Source organism: Poromitra crassiceps (genome assembly GCF_964638095.1).
Source record: "Poromitra crassiceps genome assembly, chromosome: 5".
Taxonomy (NCBI): Eukaryota; Metazoa; Chordata; class Actinopteri; order Beryciformes; family Melamphaidae; genus Poromitra; species Poromitra crassiceps.
This window is the reverse complement of record NC_139642.1, coordinates 65,861,582-65,884,905: the sequence shown is the minus strand read 5'-3', so window position 1 is coordinate 65,884,905 and position 23,324 is coordinate 65,861,582. Positions and strand designations below refer to the sequence as shown.

Sequence of the window (23,324 nt, the reverse complement as noted above, 5' to 3'; positions counted from 1 at the left end):
ATATGGTACCGACATTAATTAAAGAACAAATACCATATAGTACTGATATTATTAAAGAAATGCGTTACAAAACTCAGTAGCATTTTAGATTACAGCTTGGTAACAGAAGTATATATATATATATATATATATATATATATACACACATATATATAGGTTATAATGCAAACAAAATAAGCCTAGTAAATTTAGCCTGTAAGACGATATTCACAATATGTTTTCTTTCATTTGCAGGAGCTTGAAGAGAAATGCGTGGTCACCACTCAGACTGCAAGTTTTCGCTGATTCCAATAAAAGTGTAAATTGACCTGCGTATTATTAAATATTTGTGTACCTTGTACCTCCATGCCAGTTTTTGTACATGTACGTGTTGACCGCATGTTATCCGGTTATCAAAATAATAATTAGATCTACGATTGAGGTCATAACATTGATTTCAAAATGTAATAAATAAATAAAAGATGTAACCAAGTGTTTCAAGCTTTTTAATGACATGTTTAAAGTCCCTGGAAACCAAATTCAGAGATTTGTTTCTAAACACATTACACATGTTAGAAATGAGTTGCTAAAAACATGTGAAAAGTCTTAGTACCATCTAGTAATGAATTGTAAACTGAGACAGTTTTTCACATTTCTGTCATTAGGATTTTTGGGGTGGGCCTAAAGAGGTCTCTCTCTGACATCATGGAGAGACTTAGCATGGCCCCTCCCCTCACACTATTAATGGCTGAAGGGTCTCTACCCTCCAAATAAAAAAAATGCATCAGAATTATTAAAGGGATAGTTCGGTTTGTTTGAAGTGGGGTCGTATCAGCTAGTTCGATACACTAACTTAATTAGGTACAGTGGTCTGCAGGCTGGGCGCATTGTGGAACGAGACCCGGCACTCAGAGCAGCACCCAAACCAGCCTTTTCTCTGTAAGTATGGGGGGTCAACGACTAAAACGTAATTTAGCCACCTAAAACAACGCCCACCTAAACAAATCGATATCCATGTACATGCACGCTCTATTTTGACAATTTTCAGCGCTTTACTTTTCCGCTAGTCTCGCTAGCCAGCCTCTCTTCCTTTCCGTCAGAGTCTGGCATCGCAGGTTTCCATTGTGGGATTGCGAAAAAAATGCTCTGGGTTAACCAGGCTGGTTCCATACAGCTGAGTCACATGGGCTGTTGCAGGAGGGTTTACGTGGATGGAGAGTGTAAAGCGCCGATGGTAAACTTCTGATCAGAGAAACAAGTTTGTGTTTATGTTGTAGTCTAGGTCTCCTTACAATTGTTCAATAGGGACTTTATATGATCAATTTATTTTGAAAATTCTGAATTTTAGCAAACCGACTGGGGGTAATAGTCTAGAATGATATTTTTCCATGCTCCATTTCTTTTAACCATACTTTACAGACCTGGAAATTAATATTTACTCAAATCAAAATACTTTTCCATCCATACTGCAGAGGACCCTTGGTTGTATCTATGGTGGATAATTGATCTTTAAAAAATAAAATAAGTGTCTGTCAACTCGTTGACAATCCCATGTAGAAAATGTCACTCAAAAATGTCCAGCTGCTCTTAAACATGCAGTTTCAAAAAACAACAAGCATGAGACTCTTGATGAAGTTAAATTTTATTATATTTTGGAATCATTTTGTTTTCCATGCAGAGTTGCTATATCCAGTTGCATTACTGCACTAACAATCAAACCCAGGTAACTACTAAAGTATGCATACTCCACATGTGAACATACAGGACATGGAGGTACACATCCTATTCAGATCCACACGTGTAGGTGTATTCTGTCTCAGCCTGGTCACCTGAGGGAAAGAAGGAGAATAGTTATGTTTATACAGTAATTGTTAAAAAATAAAAGCGAGCAAGAGAGCAAAAATAGAATACGCTGCCCCTTTGTGGTTGTTGTGAAAAGTGACATATGGATCACAGCATTTGTGAAGGTTGTTAAGAGTTAGGATTTGTTCCTTTTGAATAAATAAAATATTTTCTGATTTGCAGCTTGATTTGTGGAATACTTAATCCGAAACACTTCCCTTAAAAACAATGCAGCCTCTTAAGCATTTGAAAATTCTATCGCAGCATCCATTATGTCAATTTCTAAATTGTAGGAATAGACTTTACTATTTTGATGATTCTTCATTTTGCTATTCAGCAAGGGAGCATAGTATGCCAGTGTGACCTGCACTGGCTTTGTGTATCCATTTACTTGTTGTCTGGTAGTAGTCATAGATCTTTGTGTAGGAGCATTGTGTATCCATTTACTTGTCTGGTAGTAGTCATAGATCTTTGTGTAGGCGCATTGTGTATCCATTTACTTGTCTGGTAGTAGTCATAGATCTTTGTGTAGGCGCATTGTGTATCCATTTACTTGTCTGGTAGTAGTCATAGATCTTTGTGTAGGAGCATTGTGTATCTATTTACTTTTCTGGTAGTAGTCATAGATCTTGATCCCTGCTGCCTTCTGGTTCTTCACTTCGAACTCCTGCACAAGCTCCAAGTCGTAGATCATTCGTATTGTAGGCAGTACCTGTTGGCAGAAGCATATGATGAACGACCAGCAGTGACAGATTGAGGACAGGACATCTGATATTCACAATTCCTCTCACCTCCTGTATGTAAACGAGGACATGATCATCTTTCTGGTCGACACGATTCACCAGCTCGTTACTCTCGAGCTGTAAACAAGTCATATTCTGTTATCTGTGTAACTGTCACTGACAACACTTTACCATTCAGCTGAAAGACACCAATATCTCACCTGCTCATAAGACTCTGGGTCTGGGGCAAATCCAGATGGCATTTTGATATCAAGGATCGCCATGTTTGTGGGCTCTTCTCCAGCATATCTGTAGTAGAATGATATACAGTATAAAGTTTGATATCGTACACCATACTATTTTCCTTCCAGTTATAAATACAACAGTTGTAAATGTCAGCAATTTTGCATACATGAAACAGCACATGTAAGAGGAGGGTGGATGTGGTGGGTGTGTACAGTAGTTAACTAGCTTATCCCCGATGAAATGGTGCCGTTACAACTAACCTGACGTTACAATCATCCCCAGTCTCCCCTAATAATCTAACATTGCTGTAGTCCATTAGACCTTGACTTTTCACAGCAGCCATTTTGTGTCTAAAAGGCAGGAAGTAACACAGGTGCAAGCAAATCATTAATGAGGGTTTCCCCAACTTCGAATCCATTTAGGTGTTCCAGTGCCGGGGCCCTCGTTAATGTTTTGGTTGCACCCGTGTTGCTTCCTGCCTTTAAACACAAAATGGCTGCTGTGAGAAAGGCGAATGGTTGATCCTTACATGATTAAAATGTTCAGTCCTAGTGTAGGTCTCACAGAGCTGTTGGCACAGTCGGCCTCCGTTGTGACCAGGATCATGAAACTGACAATGGTGTCGTCAGTAGGAGTTGGGACGTTGTAGTGAAGAGCCATCTGGGAAATTGGAAGGATGCTTGTCATGCAAAGTAAGAAAATACATTTTCTTCTTGTGGATTTTTTTTAACGTTATATTAACTTGACATTGGCTACGTTTATATGCACAAATTCCAATCTTGACCTATTATTCCAGTAACCTTGTTTTGGGTTGATTCACAAACATAACTGTTAAAATAACCTGATAAGTTTATCCTCTAGTCTATGTAGTCTCTTAAAACAGATGTACTTCAAGCAGGGGAAAACTTGGTCAAAGTGGAAAGGGAAACTGGGGGGGGATGTCGTGTGGAGAAATATTTCTCCAATCACCTGCATCAAACCTCCTGGCTTAATCCCATATGAGCCATGGAAGCAGCATACTTTCACAGCAGGGAATGGGTTTATGTTGATGTTAAGAAAATCTGTTCGCTATCAAGCACTTATGGTAATATGGTTACTATTGCGATGACATTTATTTTCATTATTGGAGAAGTAATCTTATGCAAAAGTGGTTTTGTTGGTGGTACTCTGTACAATGTTCTGTTAAGGTCCCACACCATTTCATTTTCATGATTTCTGCATTATACACATGTAGGATATGAATACTGTTCATCACAGGGTACAAAGCATAAACCGAGTAAGACCTTAACCCATTGATACATGATGCAGCATTTGTGTGTATATCCCTCATTTGTGTGTGGGGATACACACAAATGCTGCATCAGGTATCAATGAGTTAAACACAGTATGGCCAATGAGAAGCAGTCACCGATATAAGGAGGAACAATGAACCAATGTTAGAATTACGAGCTCGTCCACTGACCTGTATTGAGGCACAAGCAGTACCATTCACCGCCAGGCTGTAATTTCCTTCATCCTGCAGCGCCCTCTCCTGGTAGAGCAGTTTGTTGCTCTGGTTCACATCAAACGTCAGCTGGCCGCTGGGAGACTGGACTGTCACTGTGCTTGCACCATCTGGACTGAACACCAGAGTGGAGTAGAGAGCCAGGGCCTCCAGAGCCACCACTGTGTCCTACAGCACACAAACCCAGTCACATGTCAACAACAACTAATTCATTTATACATACTTCAAGCAAACATTTTATATATACACAGCAAGGTTCATATTTTATAATCTATAAAAAACGCTTCTGCTAGCCAACTTGCTCTGTGGTTCTCCGCTCATTAAGATTTACAGGCAACTCAACGAATGAGATTATTACTGCCTCCAGAACTGCTCTCTACCTTGGAATGTTTGATTTGTACCTGCGTAGAGGAGAAGCCTCCGTAGGGGTTCTGCTGGCTGGCCAGCCACCTGACGATGCGGGAGGCGTAGCCCAGGTCTTCAGCAGTAGGGGAGGCACTGAGTGTGGCCAGCAGCACATAGGAGCTGATCTCCACAGACAGAGAGGCTGAAGTTTCAGAGGCTTTCTGAGACCAGTGGAGGAAACCTCCTGAAAACATCCAGACATAAGAGGCACAGTGTAAGTAAAGCTACCTGGGCAGGAATGAAGCAACAATTTGCTTTAGGATGTCTCACCTTGAAATAATGCAACCTTGTCTAGGTGCTGCAGAAGCTGAGCCCTGGTGTTCATGTCTCCTGCCAGGGTGAAGACGTACGCCAGCAGAGCTGTTGTGTAGGTGTTGCTCAGATCACTGATGGACTCCCTCAGGCAAGACAAGCTGCTGTTCACCACAGGATGCTTTAACAGATAAACCATGTTTGGATCAGTACATGAACCCTTTCAAGATAGGTTCAAGGTTCAAAAAACGTTAATGTCCCCGAGGGGCAATTTGGTTTGCAGACAGCAGTCCAACACATTACAGTACACAGGTGAAATAATTCTATATGTTATCAACACTTTCTCACTCTGAACTTGTCTCACAGAACAGTTTGTCACACGCCTTTTCCATTTGACATAATGCTCAACCACGGAGCCTAGAGCGTTTTATGGAACCCAGCACTCCACACCTGTGGGTTCAGGCACTCCACACCTGTGGACCTGTGGGTTCAGGCAAAGGTCAAGGGCTCGTCATCCAGAATGAGTTGAGGCTCGTCGTGCAGAATGAGTTGGGCAGTACAGTACGGTATACATCACCCAGGGGACGGTAGTACCACCCGGGGGTCTTGGCATTGGGTAGGTGGTCTTTAGATTTAGGCATTGGGGTGGGTGTGGTTAAGGTTAGGCCTTAGGGGATTCATGTTTTGGATTCAAAACATGAATCCAAACCAATGGGTGATGTCACACGCTCTGTCCATCTCTTTTACCATCAATGTCCCATTGGCACAAGGTGTTTTTTCCCCTCCAGGCCAAAATGGCAGCAGTGCTGCCAAAAGCACCAGAGTTTAGTCTCTTGCCTTCAATACTCTTTGTTGTACTGGAAAGAGTAATACATTTTATTTGGAGGCGCCTTTCAGGACACCCAAGGTCACCTTACAGTGCATGTAAAACAGTTCATTTAAAAGCATACAATGTATATAAAAACAATCCGCATAAAACCAGCGAAAAGCAAAAGACTAGTATGGGAGGGGGTTAGTGATTACAGTGAAGAGTATACTCACAGACGCTGACATATTCATCTCCAACATGGCAGCAGTGATGTAAGCGCTGAGAGTCACCTCATCTGACACGCCACCCTGTGGAGAGGAAACATCATGCGTTCATTGTAATCAGGGGTGTAGTGATAAAAACAGAGGTGGGTAAGCTATCCCAGGTGAATAGTTTACCCACCTTGTTTCTCCTCATTGATTGATAAAGTTGATCTGAAAATAGGTGAGTAAACCATCTGCCTCATTTAAAGAGGTATACGCCCCTGATTGGCTGTTGAGGTACCTCAACATCCAGAGTGCAATTATAGATAACAATCTTCAGTATCTAATTACAACAGTAATTAAATAAATTCTCAGAATGGATCAAAACTAAAACAACTCACATATTGTACTGATTTATCCTTACATTACTGTAACATCATTTGGGCCATTTGGTGACTTTCAGTCAGCATCAGTCATGTTCATACAAACTCAATGGAGATGTTTCCCCCCTACCTTCATCCTGTTGTTAAAGAGTTTTCCAGACTGTTGGAAACAGCCGTTTTTTTGTTGTTTGCTCTCCAGCCAAGTCTTTGCCTGATCAATGATTGTTGGATCAATGTAGACGAAAGACTTTGCTTTGACAAAGGATTTCAGCACAAAAGCAGTTAACCTGAGGACAGCAGGCAAAACATGAAAAATTCAGGGACAACATAAAGCAGTTAAGCTGAGGACAGGCAAAACATGATGACATTCAGGGACAACAAATGGGCCAACTCAATTCAAGAACCAGCAGCAGCACACTGTTACCATCAAATTACCTGATTGCGCCAACGTTACTTAAAGCACAGTATCAAGATAATCCGTTATTGTCCTCATTAATGGCAAATGTATGCAGCGAAGACTCAGCTCATTCTACTGTACAGTGATATATACCTATACATACAGGCCTATACATCTGTACTGTACAGGGGATCTACTCTATAGGGGCAAGTGTGAAAGTATCTGTCATGTATTGAATGAATCTGTCCACACAGACAGACTGTAGACAAGACGTCGCATGACCACAAAGCATCATGTGATTCAGTGTGACTTTCTCACCAAGTGTTCCCTGGTCCTGATCCAAATGTGCTATAAGCACCGTCCTTGTGCTTGTAGTTCAGCTGCCTTTGGTAGCCTGTACAAGGTTGAAAACATACAATTATGACCCAACAAATTCATTCAGTGAAACTGAGATACTCTTTAGATTTGTCTATGACTGATGAAAATTGCACTTTTAATCATGCGCTGCAACCTTGATAATTAGTGTTTCTTGACTTGTGATATACTACCTCAAGTGCAATATCACTTTACATGTTTACTTATTTATTGTTGTTTTAGCTGCATTCACGGTTTTCTGCAAAATCGAATTGTGTTGGGAAATGGCCAGAAACTGGTGGTGACAAGTGGACCTCACCACCAAAAATGAAGAAATTATGTTACCAAAGTGAAATATAATTTTTACACATGACTTTGTATCATACCTTGATAATAACCCAGGGGTTCCTTTTTGGCTGCAATCTCAGAGTAATAGAGGCTCACCACTGGTCAGGAACTTTGTAGCTTTCTCCTTGATGGCTGAGGTCAGCTGCTGTGTGTTGCTCAGGTATTGGAGGATGTAGATATTGGGGGCCAGGAGCGCCATGTTCTGCTCCCCACATCCATATGGCATCCTCAGCATCCCATCCAGGTTCTTCAGGGCCCGGCCCAGGATGTCACCTGTAGGGGAGGGGTGGCGGGGGGTTTGTTATTATTAAACCATTATTAAGGATATCATCATTTGCAAAATGCTTTTTTTCTTCAATTTTTCCAGGTAGAATATCCCATGAAAAATAAATATATTAAAATTGATCAATTCATCAGTTTACCTAGGACTGATACTGAAGCACGGGCAGCTCCACGAATCGTGTTCACAGGGAGTTTGATCACCATTTTCTCTGTCAAAGTCTCTCCTAGGTAGAAACAAACATGGACCACAGGGAGATCAAAGTCTCTCCTAGGTAGAAACTAACATCATGGACCACAGGGAGATCAAAGTCTCTCCTAGGTAGAAACAAAACCATGGCCCACAGGGAGATCAAACTAACCTGTGGAGGTCAGTAATGCAGCTCCTTACATACCAAGAGTGATGCAAATAAAGAGCACCAAATTACAGGGCGAATTTGGACCCGCCCAACTACATGTACCATGTTGGAAGCTCATTTCTGAAAAATCGACCTCTGTCAAAATAAATAAAAGCCGCAACATCGATCAGCGAAAATTCACAATTTATATGCACGTTACTGACTGGATTTAGGTTAGAAAAATATTGACATGCGAAGTGCAAATTGATCACACGAAGAAACCATTTAATTAGTAATCTCAGTACAGTAGTATCACTCACAGTAATACAAACTTTATTGTTACCATGACAGAAGGCAATCCTTTGATCTGAAACATTGTAATTCCATATCCCTGCGCTTCAGAACGGCTCAACACAGTGGGCAGAAAGAAGTGGAAAAACACCTTGCGACTCCCCCAAACAGCAGCCACTGATTCGTAAATTATACAGTAGCCTATATGTAATAACCTGTATGATGACAGTATATGATCTGTATGTGGGAGTATGCCGTTAATTAACAGAAGCATTAGACTAGTGATTATGTTGAACCATTTTTTTTTTTAGAAATGTAAACCGGTTTGTCTGCAGTAGAAAATAATTTCACACAATGGAAAACGGGTTTTTTTTCTTGCTCAGAATGGGCCTTGTAGTCTCAACTGATTTTGAAAGAAAATCCCGAGACTGGCTTGTCTGAGACCGACTCAAGACCAAGAGCGAAGGAGGGCGAGTCAGAGTCCCAGACCGCGGTCTTGAGTACTCCAACACTAGTTATAGTTGTGTGTTTGTATTTGGTAGCTAGTCGTGATTTTAGATTCACTACGACAGAGTCTCTGTTGGTTAGCTGCTGTGTTCCAAGATCCCACCCCAGCAGCAGGCAGGCAGCTTGCGTTTAACGTTAGCATTCCCCACTAATGCTTGCGTTTACTTCGGTTCCCGGGAGCTAAGACACAGGCCTGGCATACAAACCTAACAAAAATGAGATGGCTTGGAGAAAAGTCAGCCAGAAAGTTGTTACGCTGCTGGTAGGCTACTCTGAAAAGACCTGTTATTTTATTCAAGCGATGGTCGTTAGAATTATTGGCAATTCCGGGGCCAACGTTAGCGACTAACGTTAGTTCTGCTTTAACTCTGCATAAGACTGTACCCATGAAACTAATTCCTACAGCTTTGTTTTCAAACTATAGTGAATGTCTAAATTACATTTTTGGCCTGCAATCTACCACCCATCTTACATTTTAGCCCTTGACCCTCCAAGTGTAAAGTGTTGGCCGTCTCTCTCGTCTAAACTATACTGACCTTTTGGACAGAGCAACCAGCTGTAGGTCTGCGTCATCTCAGTTCCTTCAGCCTGAAAAGCAAGGCGGTGGAGAAAAAGATTTTAATGCAAACGAGACAAATATCAAAACTGTTGAATATTTGTGTGTTCAAGGCACCTACCTTTACAATGAGAGAGCGTGTGACATTGTCGATGCGACCTCTGTCTGGTACTTTCACAACTTCATTGTCACATAAAGTGACGGATGATGTGGTCGCCTCAGCACTAACTGACACATCCACAGCTCCTGAAAGAACAAACCGTAAATATGAGGTTTGATCCGCTTTCTTTATAGGAAAGATTATCAATGAAATGATTTCCTCATGTTCATACTGTAATGGCTTGGTCCACAGTGCACTGACTGTTGTGTCAAACCAAGGCAAGATGTTCCCTCACTTGCACACAGGAAGTGTTAAGGTGTTACATTGATGCACACAGGAAGTGAGGTAGATGCATAAATTAACTGAATTTGAGTAGATAAAGGTTTGGCCCTCACCTAAGGTGGAGGGGGCCATCATCCAGCTGAGGGTCTTGCGTTCATTGGCACACAGACAGGATGTGTACTGGTCACCAGAGAGGGGTGTGAGGGTGTAATCCGAGGATGCGGCTGGGGTCACAATGATCTGTCCAAGAGAGACACCCGTTAACTTTAAAGTCCAGGAGAGACACTAGTTCACTTTAACTGATCTCTCCAGGAGAGACACTAGTTGACTAAACTGAAAAACTGTACAGTATACCTTTCTGATCATGTTGGCAGGTAGACCATATTGGTCAAACCCTAGGTTGATTTAAAAAAAAATATATATATATATATATATATATATATATATATATATATATACACACAGTGCCAATATTAAAGATATTTAAAAACATGTTCGCACCAAAGCATCCAGAACATTAAAACAGCAAAATTAAAATTATTCTGCACATTTCCCAGGAAGACTGAAACGGCATTTAGTCCATGAGACACAAAAACTATCCGTTAAACTCAGAAAAGTCCATTACAAAAAGTAGGTGACAGGCCCAAAACCAAACCAGTGGTAGTATTGATCAGTAATAAATATGAATTAAAACAAAACTGCCTCATATCAGAGGTGGAGGACACTGACCATTTTGGATGTTAAGACCAATATTGACAACATATTTAACAGCAATAACTTTGTGGTGTAATTGTATAGTCAACCTGTCACAGAAGACTGAATTAACCATTCATTACCATGATGCATCTGGGCAGGTAGTTGAAGACTGTTGCCTTCAGCTCAAACTCCTCCCCCCGGATGATGGAGTAGGGCAGGCTGAGTTCCAGGAAGAAGGGCTGGAAGACAGTGAGCTCTTTACGAGGAGCCAGACCAAAACCCTGAGAAGACAAACCCTGAGAAGACAAGCAGAAAGCCTCCGTCTCCCAGGTGGTGATGGTGTCTGGGACGGTAAGGGCCACATCCATCGATCCAGAATCTCTGCACAGAGAGACACACAGATGTAGGGTTAACTGAATTACTAACTGGACTGTTGATGGGACAAGTATACATAACTGATTTGTCAAAGAAAAATAAAAGCACTTCATTATCCATTTAGTAGTGCAGTAGTAACAAAAATGTTTGTGCGCGTGTGCAAAATTGGGTAAGACTATTTGGATAGTCTGCCTACAGGGAGTGTACAGAGTAACATTTCAACAGCTTATCAGTTGTAGAAGAGGGGTGTTTTCTGCACAAACCGTGTATGTCAGGTGCGTAGGAGCATCAGGTAAATTGAGAATAGGAAATCCCGCACACCGACTTCACTTACGACCTTCGCCAGATGAAGATCGTGTGACCGAAACGTTGCTCTATATAAATAAATCTTAAGTGAAGTCAGTGTGCGGGATTTCCTATTCTCAACAGCTTATCAATTGACATTTCAACAATTCAACTGTTCAGATTATCTATATAGACTATGGTTTAGTGTCCCAAACAACCATTTTCTTCTCAATTATGCCAACGACTATTTTTTGATTAATCCTAACGATTATGTTATTTTAATCAAAAGGATTGCCGACAGATGAATGTCAGGTCAACAGAGGATGCCATTTCACTGGCCCTTCATACTGCCTTGTCCCACTTGGAAGAGCAGAACAGCTATACACGATTGACGTTCATTGACTACACCTCAGCTTTCAATACCATCCTTCCCAATAACCTGCCATCAAAACAACCTTGGCTTCAACACCCACCTGTGCAATTGGATTCTGGACTTCCTTAGCAGCAGACAAACCATGCTCGCCTCTCCTCCTCCCTAACATTAAACACCGGCGCACCACAAGGCTGTGTGCTGAGCACCCTCCTGTTCGCCCTCACATACGACTGCAAACCCATAACTCAAAACATAACGTTTGCAGATGATATCATAGGCAGAATCACTGATAACTAGTCAGCCTATAGAGAAGAGGTCGAGAATCTGGTGAGCTGGAACAGAGCCAACAACCTCATCTCAGAAAAATAAAAAAAAACTGATCCTGGATTTCAGGAGACGCAATAAACACCAGCCCATAAGCATCAATGGTGAGGTGGTGGAGACATGCAGTCCAGATTTTCAAGTACTTAGGAGTTCACATCAGCCATGACCGGTCGTGGTCGAATCAACACTACAGCGGTGGCCAAGAAAGGACTTCAGAGGCTCCATTTCCTGAGGTGCCTGAAGAATACATCTGTCACAACAGCTGTTGATCAACTTTTACAGGTGCACCATAGAGTCCATCATCACATACTGTATTACAACATGCTACTCTGGCTGCACCTCCTCCACCGCATCATCAAAACAGCTCAGAGGATCACAGCTTCCAACACTGGACCCAATCTACAGGATCTGCTGCATCCGGAAGGCTGCCAACATCTGCAGGGACCCGACCCACCCCGGCTACAGCATCTTCACCCGTCTGCCAGTGGGTGACTGGGTTTTGTTTTTCCTCACTGGCATCTGGAGGATTGCTCCAAACATATTTTCAATGTACTTAATATACAGTGACAATAAAGTTACTTAAACTGGAGTAATATGCAGTTAAGATAATCACTGGCAAATAAAAGTGTTCATTAGTGTGGGCCAAGGAAAGAAATTGAAATGATTTTAACAAGTGCAGGGCTGCAAAGTCATGATACCAGGGGAGACTTCTTTTTGTTGTTATTGGACCCTTTGGCGTGAGGTGTGTGGGGTGGGAGGGTCCAGAGGGGTGGGAGGGTTGAAGGCAGAGATATTGGGGCCGGTTGGGATGACTGGAAACAATGTACAAACTTTGCACTATGGACATAAGTATTTGCGCCAAAATGATTGTAAGGATTGATCGTAATGACTAAGATACACCTGATTGGTTAAAAACAGGCAAAGTAGAAGAATGTAGTGTAGTCTTTAAAGAGGTGTTTTCTGGTGCTATGCAGAACCCTTTTGGTTAAGATGTGGGCCTACAAATCACATCATGTAGTGAGGCTTGTGACAGGAGCTCACCCGACTTCCACAAGGTCCCATATCCAAGTGTCAGGGAAGAAAGTGCGCACTGTCTCTATCGGTGGAGGAGGTGGAGATGGAGATCCAGGCCCAGGGGTGTTGGCCATGGCCATCACTTCAGGTACTGATTCCCGCGGGCTATAAGCAATACCTGAAGAAACCAGACAATATTCAACGACAATACAGTGAACTGCTTTATGCTGGATAATCACACTTCACAGGACAGAACAAAAGAAAGAAACCTCACCATAGTGGTTATAATAGTATTCTCTTCCCTTAAAGTTGAGACACGAAGGTATTCTGATGAACAAATTTGTCACCATCTTCAATCCCAAACTCTAGATAAACCAAGAACATTTGAGATGTCACTGCCAAGTTGTGTTCACACTGTAGTGCCCATATCATTTGTTATTTGATCGTTGCAAATACACTTCCGATGGAAATGTGGCATAAAAAAAAAGTACCTGGAAAACTGTATAAGCATCGTCTCTCTCGCCACCTCCAGGTGGTAAAACATCTCTTTTTGGTCTCACGTGCAAACATGATTGAGCATCTTCCAACTCATATGGAATAAAGGATGTTTGCGTCACAGGCAACAACTCAAATATCTGAAAAAGAAACAAATATATAAATTGTCACGTGTTTGTTTCATAGCATTGAACGATAATGTGCTCTGAAGAACTATGGGCTGCTCGTTAATGAGTCAGAGGATGTTTTATTTAAAGTATAGATCAAATCTGGATCTCCAATGAGTCAGATGATTGTAGTGGAAAGTATTGCCATCAAAACCTCTGATCTCCAAAACACTCCCACCGGTTTTAGGTGGATCTCTACAGTGAGATTATTCCCATTTACATGCTGATGATCACATTTAAATTCTGAAATACTCACAGAATTCAATTAAAAAGTAAAATTCGTGACCGACTCATGTTCTGAAATAGAACCCGCACACACTTATGCTCCAAAGAATGCTTTACTTCTTCAAATTAAGACATTTCGAGCCTCGATCAGCTCTTCATCAGGTCATCCTGAAATAATCCCACAGAACTGAATATACAGTCAACTGAAACACCTGACTTTGACTCAAGTGGTAAATGATAAAGTTCTTGATTAACATGATAAAATGGATGCACGTGTTGTGGTATTATATAATTTATCCATCTGTCTCTATCTCCATCTAAAGTGAGCATGCGATGGTCTTTTCCAGTGAGTCCCTGCTTCACATTCATAGCACACTTCACACTGGAAGTTGTCCTTTGGTCGTCTTGCAATATTCTCTAGAGATTTGTACAGAGCAGGCGCTCCAAGGATAGCTTCACTACATATAAGATATTAAGATTGAAATAATAAGATCGACATAATGGACAGACAACGACGACGTAGTTATGATGTGCGATGACATCAGTGCGGGAGCAGAGATTACAGGAAACACGAGTTTGATTCCCGGCACAAAATATACTGGGGCTGCAGACTCTTATCATTAGAGTCAGTCAGGCTTTAGAGAGGCCATGTGCAGACTGGTCATTTCATTTGGTTGTTTGGTGTGATGTGTGCTTCATTATTTTCCCTGCCTCTGCTATGTAGGTTATAATTTGTCTTACCTGGATTTGTTATTAGTCTTATTTAGTGTGACGTTGTCTGCCCTCCCCTTTCAAGGGCTCCTTTTGTCCTCTGACAAGGCCATCATTGTAAATAAGAATTTGTTCTTAATTGACGAGCGAGAGAGATAGTTTTCTACCCTAGAGACCGAATAAGTTGAATTACTTGTATGCCAATACAGCCGATTCTACTGGGAACTGGAGCAGTTTGGCATGCAATGCATTGCTCAAGGGCACTGTTGAGGGAGTGAGTTACTCACTTTCCATAAACACATTCCAGGAACTTGAACCGGCAACCTCAAGCTACAAACCGTAAACTCTAGTTGACTATTCTACTCTGATGATGCAATGCAGAGGGTGTCGATGATGAAATTAAAACCAAGTAAATGATGTATAGAAACTCTTGTGGTCAGCTGTCACCTTGTCTGCATCCAGCATGCCGTTTGGCTCCTTGATGAGGACACTCTGGTCAACAGCACTGAGGCCACATAGGGAGCCTGGCTGGGCCGACAGGTGCAGGGTGGTGTTCTCCCCTGGGACGGCTGAGGATTGAGAAAACTCCAGTGACACCTGAAACACACAACCATTACCCTATGACTTGTAGGACTTGTCTGGCTAGATATGGTTTTTGAAAGAGTATACTAATACAGTATTTGATAAGCAATAGCTGATACATTATTAAATAGACAGTACATAAAATAGTCATATGGCATCACTATTCTGAAGGTATGATTAAATACATTTAAAAAAATATTGGGATCAGTTATTTAATTTATCTCACAGTCCAATTTATTTTTAATAGATTACAATTTATACATTTTAAACATCTGCCTGATTTGCAAATTCACTCTAAGCCTAAATCTAGCGAGGTCAGACTTGTCTCTTCCCACACTGACCTTGTGACTGAAGCATTTCTCGGTGGAGAAGTCAGCGCTGTGGGCGATCACAGTCTCACTGGGGAGGATTGTGTAAGCCAGAACCTGGACCAGGGGCGCCATCTCTGGAGACACTTCCAACATGAAGATCACCTCTCCCTCAGTCACTGAAATAGCAAACCAGCCTGTGTCATCAATTCTGATCTGACACCAAACCTTATTCCCATGCATCTGTAGATCATCAGCAACTTGGATGAACCATCTTTCCATCATCTGCTCGCTTCTCACTGGCTTCACATCTAAATCTGGACCGTAGCCTCTGGACGGTGATTGGTGTGAACAAATTGGAGCGCGGCAATATAGATTTGTCATGTGATCCTGATCTCATGCAAATCTAGCCAGCAGCCATTTGGCCTATCAATATAATACAGAAGAATTAATGTAATTAAAAAATATAATTTGTCGAAACGCACAATAAAATCTATAGTAGTGGGGTGAACGTATTTCTACAGAGCAGATTGGGCCTTTAAGGAAAGAAGTTCATCCCAGAACTCATCAAAACCACCGTCTTTTACCTGGACCATCTTCCACGTCAGCCTTTACTAATCCTTGCCCAACAATGGCTCCTCTGGATAAAATCTGGAGAGAAATTGGTGAGAGAATGAATCAAAGAATTATTAAGTAAATTAATTTAAAAAATAATTTTATGTTGTGTTAACACAATTTTCTACAGCTAGCTGGCTTATTACATTTCACAACCTCGATAAATACTTCCATTTGGATCCTAATAGGCTATGGTTAATCTGGAAACTGGGTTGGGTTGAAGAAATTTCTCAGTGCTTTTAAGGAATCTTGTCAAGCTTTGTTTTATGGCTTAATTCTGCATTTTACATAAGATAACTGACCCACTACAGTAGTGGGAAATTTCCTCTTGTCCTCATTCAGTTAACAGCCAGGCAGCCACCACTGGAGAGCACCGTTGATAAGTTGTGACATTCATCTGAAACCACTCACCAGATACATCACATCCACAGAGCCCTGGCTCTCTCCAGCTATAGTGTACTGAATGGAGATATTCTGCTGTCCACCACAGGGAAATGGTTTCTCCTGTGTCTTCACCTCCAGGGAGCTGACTGATTTAGTGTCGGGTGTAGCGGTTTGGACCAAAGACACGGTGTGTTCCCCAATCTCATAGTATGGAGTCCTGTAACCATGGTACGCCAGGTCTGGTGTGACGCTAACCTGGATGGATCGCAGAAAAAAACAATACTGTGGTGGTAGCTATAGACCAAATCACCGTGACGTCACCATGTAAACAAATTTACTTCCGGGTACCACTTGGGGAAGGCGGCAGGTTTAAATGTGCGTGTTGTCAAATAAATGCTGTCAAACCCTCTCGTTATTTTCGGCCGACTACTTTCAATTTAAATGGTTAAACGGTTGGTAAACATGCTTGTCCGACGTATCTAGCCTTTCTTCTGTGTTTGTTTTATGTAGTGTTAGCTAGCTAATAATGTTTGTTTGTCTGTCAAACTCGCTGTTTTTTTACGTTACAGACAGAGTAACCTCGCGTCACCAGGCTCTTCTCGGCGAGAAAGAGCCTGGTACAGACAGAGCTACTGACGCCACGTCAATTTAATTTAGCTTCAAGTCTACTCTAGTCTGGTCCAACAGGTAAATTAGCTAGTCTGGTCTCCACTAACGTTAGTGAAAGTGTTGTTATGAATGATATTAAACAACAACACAACACGGAGGAACCATTTTTGTCTTCTTTGTCTGTTTGTCTTCAACACGTCAGTTTGTGCCGTCCACCGCCATTATAATGTGTGGACCTCAGGGGTACCCGGAAGTAAATGTAAACATCCCGCTGATTTGGTCTATACAAACTGACATTACCCACACACTTGGATGCATCAGTGGGGGAATGGTCAATTATCAGTCATAAACAGGATAGATAGCTGAATGCCTGATTTCCCAGAGCCGACGACCTCAATATGGCCGCCCTTCCGTGGTCCGCATGTACATGCCATCAGCTTCCTGATAGAATGATGATGTGACTACTGGTCAGTTCACAGCATGGTTTGGATACTACAGTAGCACTTACTCTGAGATTGATGTCCCCTTCGAGGTCATCTGTGTTTAATGAGAAAGTGGCGATACCATCCCCGTCAGTTGTGAGGTTCTGTATGAGATGTGCTGACCACCTCTCACCCAGAAACAGGTGGAGCAACTTGTTGGGAATTGGTGCGTCATTGAAGTCAACTGCTTTAACCTGAGGGAAACAAAGTTTTACCACAGAGAATGAAGATGGCCATCAGTGACATTTGGATCTAGTATAGACATGCAAAGTGAAGATGATGTTTTACACTTGCCTTTCCTTCCACAACCGATCCATGTTCATACACCTTTGGGATGTCAGTAAAGGATAGTTTTCCGACAACATAAGAAAGCGATATGTGGGTCCCTTGTGTGTGTGTGATACCTATGAGAAAAGCCATCACAACAGTGAGCATCAGTCATAGCATTCAAACAACTGATATGTTTTTGCATTCATGCATGCATCTATGTGGCCAGTAGATTTGAGGTCATAGGGTCATCAGATTCCCATGTTGACCATGTCCTGGCTTATCTGTTAGGAACATGTAAAGAGGCCATGTGTTGGTCATGTCCCGGCTTATCTCCGTTAGGAACATCAGGGACTTGTTATGGTGAACTACAGTATATTTACCCGGGGACTGCTTATACCATGTGTTTTGACATCATGCAAGGTTAAAGTATAGACGAAATCTGTAATGCCTCGACCCTGGACAGTTTCAAAACGCACCTCTTTTCCACATGAGTTAGTTCAGTTCAACCATCCCCGTTAGTTTTGTTTGTTTTCCTCCCCCTCTCTGTATCCCACTCTTGTGAAGCGACCTTGGTTTTATGAAAGGTGCTATATAAATTAAAGTAGTTATTATTACTAGTATTATTATTAGACTCAGGAACAGAGCGGAAACAGGGGTTGTTTACTCGGGTCTAGAAGTGGCCTCATGTCCCCCTTTGTGATTTCATTGGCATTTGTTTTTCTGTTAAATCATTTGAACCAAGCGTGTACTAAACCTGCATGAAGAAGCTATGGTCATTGTCAGATTATTGTCTGATCAGAATATCATCGCTAGGAAACAGATACATGACTTATATTTTTGAAAAATATAATGTGAAGACTTGCCTGTCCCCTCCTCTTCCACTTTGGCATTGAGAAACAGTTGATCCGTCAGCACCTTTTGGGCGAGTCTTGTGAAAGTTGTCATGTTGAAGGTAAAAGTGGCATAGCCAGTCTTATCCGTCTAGAAAGTACAAAAACAAGCAGATTCATCTTAACCCTCGTTTGTATATAAATGCACCCGTGTACAACCCCTAATCACAAGTCAATTCATTTGATTATGAAATAGTATGAATATAACAATTTATTAGGATCATTATTCAGGATTCCGACATGGCCCCACTGTAAACTCCACGACTTTAAGTCGGAGCACTTCATGACCTAATTTTCTTTTTATTACTCCCTAGTTTGTTTTTCCAGTGACTTTCCACTCAGTCTGGCCTGAAAAGCATCTAATGGAATAAATCTGAAATCAAGCTGTACATTGTTCGTACATTATACCAACCTGTGATGTGATGGACGACAAGAAAAATACACTAGTCTACAGGAAGTGTACCTGTTTGGTCTCTTTGTAGCAAGGGGCCGTTATCTCAGGGAGTCCCGCTGGATTCCCAGTGGGAATCAGATAATTGCTCCAGAGTGGTCTGCACACCTCAAAATGAACATATCCTGGCACAGGCTGTCCAAATGTATACCTGTTTAAATGAAAAGTTAAAGTATTTTTTTTCAAAGGGCTCTCTCCAATTTCCCCAAATATTTTTACAAGAATGTCTGAATATGAGGCGGGGGGGGGGGGCTGGGAGGAGTCCCATGACTTACTTTGCACATACTTCAGCTTGGATTTCTTCCTGCTCAATGCTTATTTCATCAAGTGCCTTTATATTTACTTCAAATTTGGGCAAAACTGTGGACAAAACGTTACTGTTGGCAATCTTTATTCATTACATGTCATGGAAAGTAAACAAAGCAACATAACTTACCATATTTCTCCACCTTGAAGCTGTGATGTATTTTATTCTCCCCAATCTCCACGATGACTTGGTAGGTTCCCTCGGGGGCCTCGGAGTTCAAATCATGAGACCGCTGCAATATTTTACCATCGGCTGTGGTGTTCAGCCACTGTCCAATCCGGTTGTTGTTAGTATCCTGTTAGAAATAGATGGGCAGAACATGCAGTGATGTTGTCATCTTTGGTAAACCCGTTTAAAATTAATGTCTACAACAACATCAGAGCACGCAGCGATCATTCATCTCATGTTAAATCCATCTTGCAATGGAGATATTTTCATATTTACCACAGGAGTCATACCTCAATTTCGATGATGTTGTACTGAAAGAACAAAAACAAAAATGTTTGAAGTTGTTTCTCCTTCTCATCAGTCCATCATTTAATGAAATTAGAATGGAGCCGTGCATATAACATAACAGCAAAATACAAGACAGTGGTGTGCTAATACGCCATCTTCACATCAAACTCAGGCAAAAGTGACTATGCAGCATGAAGGATTAGCCGAGTTCCTTTCGTACGATCATATCGGAGAAGACTCAATGAGTGAGAAGCTGTGTTAGGCATCACATCATCAGCAATACATGTTTGAGGACCATCACATCAGCAGGTTTACTTAAGAGTAGCCCTGGTTGTCCTATTGACCCAGGGCTCCAACAGTAGCCTCAGCATTGAGCAGTTTGTCCACACTGATTAAACACAACAGCTAAAGTGCACACCACAGATTTAGTCTGATTATGTAACTTTAATTTGAGTATGACCAGTGTGTACATTATAGTTCTGCATGACACAATTTAACAAGGTCTCTAAATAAGGTCTCCAACCTGAGAGAGAAGGCTGTTCCAACACTCACCAGCTCAGTGTCAGTTCAATCATGAGAGGCCAGTTGGTAGGATTTAACAAACTTTATTTAGCAATCGGCATGCATGGCAAATACTTTGGCGCATGACTCCATTAGCGCTGCTCTTGAGGCAAGAGGAGGGCATCTGCATAGGCTAGGAGATCTCCCCCCCCCCCCCCCCCCCCCCCCCCCCCCCCCCCCCCCCCCCCGTGGGGGATCAGGAGTCACGACTCGTTGGCGGCGGACTGGGGAGGTGGGTGGGGCAAAACAACGCTTCAGAGGACGGCTTCAGGGGAGATGGACTGCCGTGAAGCTAGCTGCGGTTATGATCGGCCAGAGAGAGGTGACGTAGAACCCTTGCTATATATATATATATATATATATATATATATATATATATATATGAGGATTAACTGACGTCATATCTGACGTCATACTAAGACTTTGACTGACCACGTCATACTAGAACTTGACTGACGTCAGGGGTGATCGGATTAGATTATGCACGAATGGCCTTCTGCTTGAAATATGGTCTAGAGACCTCACGTCTGTGTGTGTGAGTGAGTGAGAGCTGTTCCAACACTCACCAGCTCATTGACAAGTCTGAACTTTGTGTCCAGTGTAATTACTCTGAAATGCACTGCAAAGAAATGATACATGTTTAAGGGGGGGGGGGGTCATAGGCTGATGAAACTGACATTAATATCAAACTTAAGCATGAGGTAAAACTAGAGCAGGAGAGACAAGTTACGCCGTTTTTCATGATCTACTCTGGCCATCTCTGTCTTGCATTCAATCAATGTTAGATGGAATGCATAGTCAGAGATAATTTGATCAACTTAAATGATGCCAAGATATACAATGCTGATTGCTGTTCAGTAACGTATTGTGACCATCTCATCTGTTCATATATATATATATATATATATATGAGATAATGTATATTGAGGCGGTGATTACGGGGGAAATAATGACCGACAGGTGGATTGAGCCCGACGCGCCAGCGGAGGGCTTAATCGTACAACGACAAAAGCGGTTTCATTCGTAATTGGCACACAAGACACCACAGCTGCAACTGGTTGGCCTAATTAGTAGCGTCTGCAGACAAAATGCTCTTATCAACTGATTAATCCAGGTGTGGCAGAGCAGCGGTCGGTTGTCGAGAAATAATGACCGGTGAATATTGTTGATTGACCAATCAGAATCGAGTATTCAAGAGAGCCGTATATATATATATATATATATATATATATATATATATATATATATATATACACACATACACTATACCATTCATTTAATTTACAGATTTCCTTTCAGAGTCACCGGGGTGCTGGAGCCTATCCCAGTATGCACTGGGCAGAAGGCAGGGAGACTATACCATATACTTAAGCAATATCACACGAGGGGGAGTGCGGTTGTTGGCTAATATCGGCACTGCTGTGATTCGGTCCTAGGCACGAGGCCGCAGGCCGAGTGCCGAAGATAATCACAGCAGTGCCAATATTAAACAGCATGACCTCGAGTGTGATATTGCTTTTATACAACAGTTATATTAAACAAAGCTGATTAAAAAAATGATAAAGCTGAGAATATATGATTTCTCTATTTATTCCTCCGCCAACAAAAATAGTTCCCTCAGCTTTCTGCTTTGCCGAAAATGTAGCCTAATCAGCCTAATTAACTGCAGGCTGTCTACTTTACTACCGTCTACAGCTGTGAAGAGTTTTGTTGATTAGGGCAGCTGTGAAGCTGAGTGATCTACACAGTGAAGCGCCAGTGCATTATCATGAGATATTGGCACTGGTAGGATCCCTCTTGTCCAATCAAATTGCCCGGCCGGAATAACTGTTGTATAATATAATATTCAACACACTGTATATTATACTAGCACAGACTGAAATCATCCACTCAATTACCTGTTTGTCCTGGGAGGTAGATTGGTTTATCTGTCTGGACGAATGTCATTGGTTGATAGGCTTTGATCATGACTTTCCTGATCTCTGTTGAATTAAATGTGTCGCCTTTAACGTCCACCTCGAAATTCAGAACCTCCTGATCCTGCACTATAGGAACCTGTGAAGGAAATATTATTACAGACATGAATCAAGACAATCATTTCCTGCCAAAAACATTGTGTTGATTGCCACAGTCTGTGATATCCACACAGAGCCCATCTAGAGAGGTGACCTTGAATTTAACACAGTTGTGCAACTCTGCGTTGGACATCTGCTGGATGAGGACTGTTCTCTTGGGAATTTTCTCTGTGGAGATCAGAGTCATGGTCAGAACGAGAGTCTCGTTGGGCTGCAGGAGATTGACGCAGAATTGGGTCTCAGCTCCAGCTTCAAGAACTGCAGGAATGACTACGATGTATTGTCTACAAACACAGAAACATACACAAGATGTAAACTACACAATTAAACCTCACAACACACCATATGCTTTTCCTGGGTTATTGGAGAATTACTGGTAGACTTACGGTCCTGGCACCGCTTGACCCAAACACATCCAGCTCAGGCACGCAAAAAGGCTCCATGTCCACACCTGAATCCCAGGAAGAGCCATGACTGACTTGGGTGTAGCTCTGGGTTGGTCTCTGTTAAATAGGCTCTGCTCGGCCCTGCACCCACCCAAACCACACCTCCAACCACACCCACTCATCATGTAGACGCAATAGGTATTTTTCACAGCAGCCATTCACATGTCTGAGCATTGTAAAAACGTAGGTGTTTACCTAGAACATTAATGATGGTTCACCTAAATTGCAATTAATGTTATTGTGTTTGCATTGACACATCAACATGTCTAGACTAGATCAAATAAAATAAATAAGTCAACCATAGATTTCATGTATCTCATCCAATGTGGTTGACTATAATTCATGCCTTGGTAGGTTACATATTTAGTATTCAAAGTTCCAAGTTCAATTTCATGTTGTCAGGGGTTCAAGGTAGGACCCAAGTGCA

At 41.9% G+C, this 23,324-nt stretch overlaps 1 protein-coding gene across 1 annotated transcript; it reads right to left on the bottom strand.

Annotated features, from left to right (window-relative positions):
* Positions 1-1,761: 1,761 nt before the first annotated feature.
* Positions 1,762-22,923, bottom strand: LOC310776706 (alpha-2-macroglobulin-like; the record flags this gene model as incomplete). Its single annotated transcript, XM_083636862.1, has 30 exons — positions 1,762-1,808; positions 2,428-2,533; positions 2,765-2,852; positions 3,319-3,449; positions 4,252-4,461; positions 4,695-4,882; positions 4,969-5,131; positions 5,992-6,066; positions 6,475-6,631; positions 7,060-7,135; positions 7,540-7,716; positions 7,866-7,949; positions 9,395-9,446; positions 9,536-9,660; positions 9,910-10,036; positions 10,633-10,873; positions 12,891-13,041; positions 13,138-13,228; positions 13,355-13,498; positions 14,909-15,058; positions 15,385-15,530; positions 15,939-16,002; positions 16,378-16,605; positions 17,468-17,635; positions 17,736-17,845; positions 19,489-19,654; positions 20,943-20,995; positions 22,275-22,431; positions 22,546-22,735; positions 22,838-22,923. 30 exons carry the CDS (start codon positions 22,921-22,923, stop codon positions 1,762-1,764), a joined length of 3,951 nt encoding a protein of 1,316 aa, XP_083492988.1.
* Between the last annotated feature and the right edge of the window lie 401 nt (positions 22,924-23,324).